Here is a 2,907-nt window from a genome sequence, read left to right as displayed (position 1 = left end):
TCGTTCTCTCTCTTCTTTCTCTCTCTCTATCTATCTATCTATCTATTTATCTATCTATCTATCTATCTATCTATCTATCTATCTATCTCTATATATATATCTATCTATCTATCTATCTATCTATCTATCTATCTATCTATCTATCTATTTATCTATCTATCTATCTATCTATCTATCTATCTATCTATCTATATATATATATCTATCTATCTATCTATCTATCTATCTATCTATCTATCTATCTATCTATCTATCTATCTATCTATCTATCTATCTATCTATCTATCTATCTATCTATCTATCTATCTATCTATATATCTCTTTCTCTCTCTCTCTCTCTCTATATATATAAATATATATATGAAATCTGATATGTGCAGGAAGTGCGTGGGTCTGCGTAAGCACCATAACTCTCTGCGGAAGCACACAAGCTTAACATTTACTATTTCGGCGACCGAGAATCTAGGACGTAAAACTATGCCAGCCTCGAGAGAAACCTTACGGGCGAATCCCCGGCCGCGAATTAACGTTAGTCACGTCTACATCTTCACGCAGTTTTTTTATATATCCCGTTGAAAATCCTTTCCTACCTTATAGTCGCATTAGCTTGGTACACTAGAGGGCCAGAGACTCTGAAGCAATCGCAATGTGATTAAGGGCGGATGCGATTTTCGACGGGAAAGGCTGTTATTACGAAGCTCACGATAGACGAATTATCTATATATATGCATATATATATATGAAATCTGATATGTGCAGGAAATGTGTGGGGCTGCGTAAGCACCATGACTCACTGCGGAAGCACACTAGCTTAACATTTACTATTTGGCCGCGAATTAACGTTAGTCACGTCTACATCCTCACGCAGTTTTTTCTTCTTTATCTTCTGTTGAAAATCCTCTCCTACCCTATAGTCGCATTAGCTTGGTACACTAGGGGGCCATGCAGAGATGCTGACGCGATCGCAATGTGATTAAGGGCGGATACGCGGATACGATTTTCGACGGCATAGGCTGTTATTACGAAGCTCACGATAGACTAATTATAACTATGAGCTTAATTCTACCACTCTATATTGTACGGCATCGACACGTATTATTGCGTTGCTCAGTATGGTATGGCCGGTGTGAGATACTGCGTGGTGGAGAATGCAGGTGTGAATTAACGCTGTGCTATGTTCGATGTTCACCCGTGTAACAATACGTCTGCTAGTCAAATGTCCAGAAAGAGCTGCAATGTTTTATGCATTACGTATATGTGCTATATATATGTGTGCTGTACTATTTATATATGCTATGTGATATGTGTATTTGTTACCTGTATGCGCCATGTATATATCCTATGTTCTAGTGCAATTGCTACGTACATATATATATATATATGTGTGTTATTTGTGTTATGTGTGTTATGTGTGTTATGGTATGTGTATTATGTTATGTGTGTTATGTGTTATGTGTTATGTGTATGTGTTATGTGTTATGTGTTATGTGTTATGTTATGTGTTATGTGTTATGTGTGTTATGTGTTATGTGTATTATGTTATGTGTGTTATGTTATGTGTGTTATGTTATAATATATGTGTTATGTGTGTCAAACGTGTTTTAGCTTCGGCATGGTACATGATGGCTACGGTAACACTTGCGCTAAGAAAGGATTCCTCATGTCAGCAGAGAGCGTCATCGTCGGCACCGAATGGTCTAGATGCAGTAACGAAGACTTCAATCGATTGATCAGGTTATTATTGATTATTATCGATCGATCACGTATCGTCTCTTAAAGTGCTATTTTTAAAGAGTGTGCTATTGTTCTTATTCAGGGTTCATTTCACAATAATGCGTTATGCTTGTTAGACAGAGCGCGCTATCATTCTTGCGTTCTTATTAATCGTTCTTTTCAAGACTTTTTCTAACTTAATACTTAATTTAACTTCATACACAAAAGTTCACGTTATTTACGCGTTTAGGTAACTGCGCAAGGATCTGTCGGTTTTCAATCAAGCTTATTCAATCACTTTTCACTGATGATTTCTAACTGGGAACTTCACGCTCGCTTAAGCAGCTGCGCCAAGTAACTCTCTCAATCAGCAAGAACGCGTGCGTATGTCGTATCTCTCTCTCCCCTCCCGCTTCCATCTTCCCCGCTGCTGCCCGCAGGCTTTTCCGCTGCCTAGACAACGACAACAGCGAGTCGACGGCGTTCAAGGACACCGATACGCGACTCATCGGGCAGCGCTACGACGCCGACATGCAGTGTCAGGTGTACGTCGGCAATAGCAAGTCACGCCGCAGCACCGGACAACCGTTTCCGATCGCCGTACGTCGCTACACACACGCGCGCGCACGTACACACACACGCACGCACGCACGCAAGCACACACGCACACCCACGCATACACCCACACCCACACGCATATCTATCTATCTATCTATCTATCTATCTATCTATCTATCTATCTATCTATCTATCTATCTATCTATCTATCTATCTATCTATCTATCTATCTATCTATCAGATAGATAGATAATCTATCTGTCTATCTATCTATCTATCTATCTATCTATCTATCTATCTATCTATCTATCTATCTATCTATCTATCTATCTATCTATCTATCTTTCTATCTATCTATCTATCTATCTATCTATCTATCTATCTATCTATCTTATCTATTGTTTTGTTGGTGTGTCTCTTTCTAATAGTACGCTATGCAGTAGAGGTAGTCCTGCTCCTTAGATTGGGCAATCACAGACTCGGCAACACTCGGCCATGTTCGGTCGAATTCGGCGAGGTGGAGGTCACCGCTTGGTCATTACCTTAATTGGCATTACAGTGACTGCAGAGAGAAAGAGAAAGAAAGAGAGAGAGAGAGAAAGAGAGAGAGAAAGAGAGAGAGAAAGAGAGAGAGAA

At 39.6% G+C, this 2,907-nt stretch overlaps 1 protein-coding gene across 1 annotated transcript in view; it reads left to right on the top strand.

Annotated features, from left to right (window-relative positions):
• LOC106806289 (A disintegrin and metalloproteinase with thrombospondin motifs 16-like) overlaps positions 1–2,907 on the top strand; it is a 57,829-nt gene that overhangs the window by 33,160 nt on the left and 21,762 nt on the right. The window contains exons 10-11 of the mRNA XM_014808174.1: positions 1,606–1,734; positions 2,154–2,313. Coding sequence (XP_014663660.1) covers positions 1,606–1,734; positions 2,154–2,313 — 289 coding nt within the window. The remainder of the gene's footprint in view (positions 1–1,605; positions 1,735–2,153; positions 2,314–2,907) is intronic.

Source organism: Priapulus caudatus, unplaced genomic scaffold (genome assembly GCF_000485595.1).
Source record: "Priapulus caudatus unplaced genomic scaffold, Priapulus_caudatus-5.0.1 Scaffold152, whole genome shotgun sequence".
Lineage (NCBI taxonomy): Eukaryota > Metazoa > Priapulida > Priapulimorpha > Priapulimorphida > Priapulidae > Priapulus > Priapulus caudatus.
Note: the sequence above shows the minus strand (reverse complement) of the source record. Positions and strands in the feature narration are given on the sequence as shown.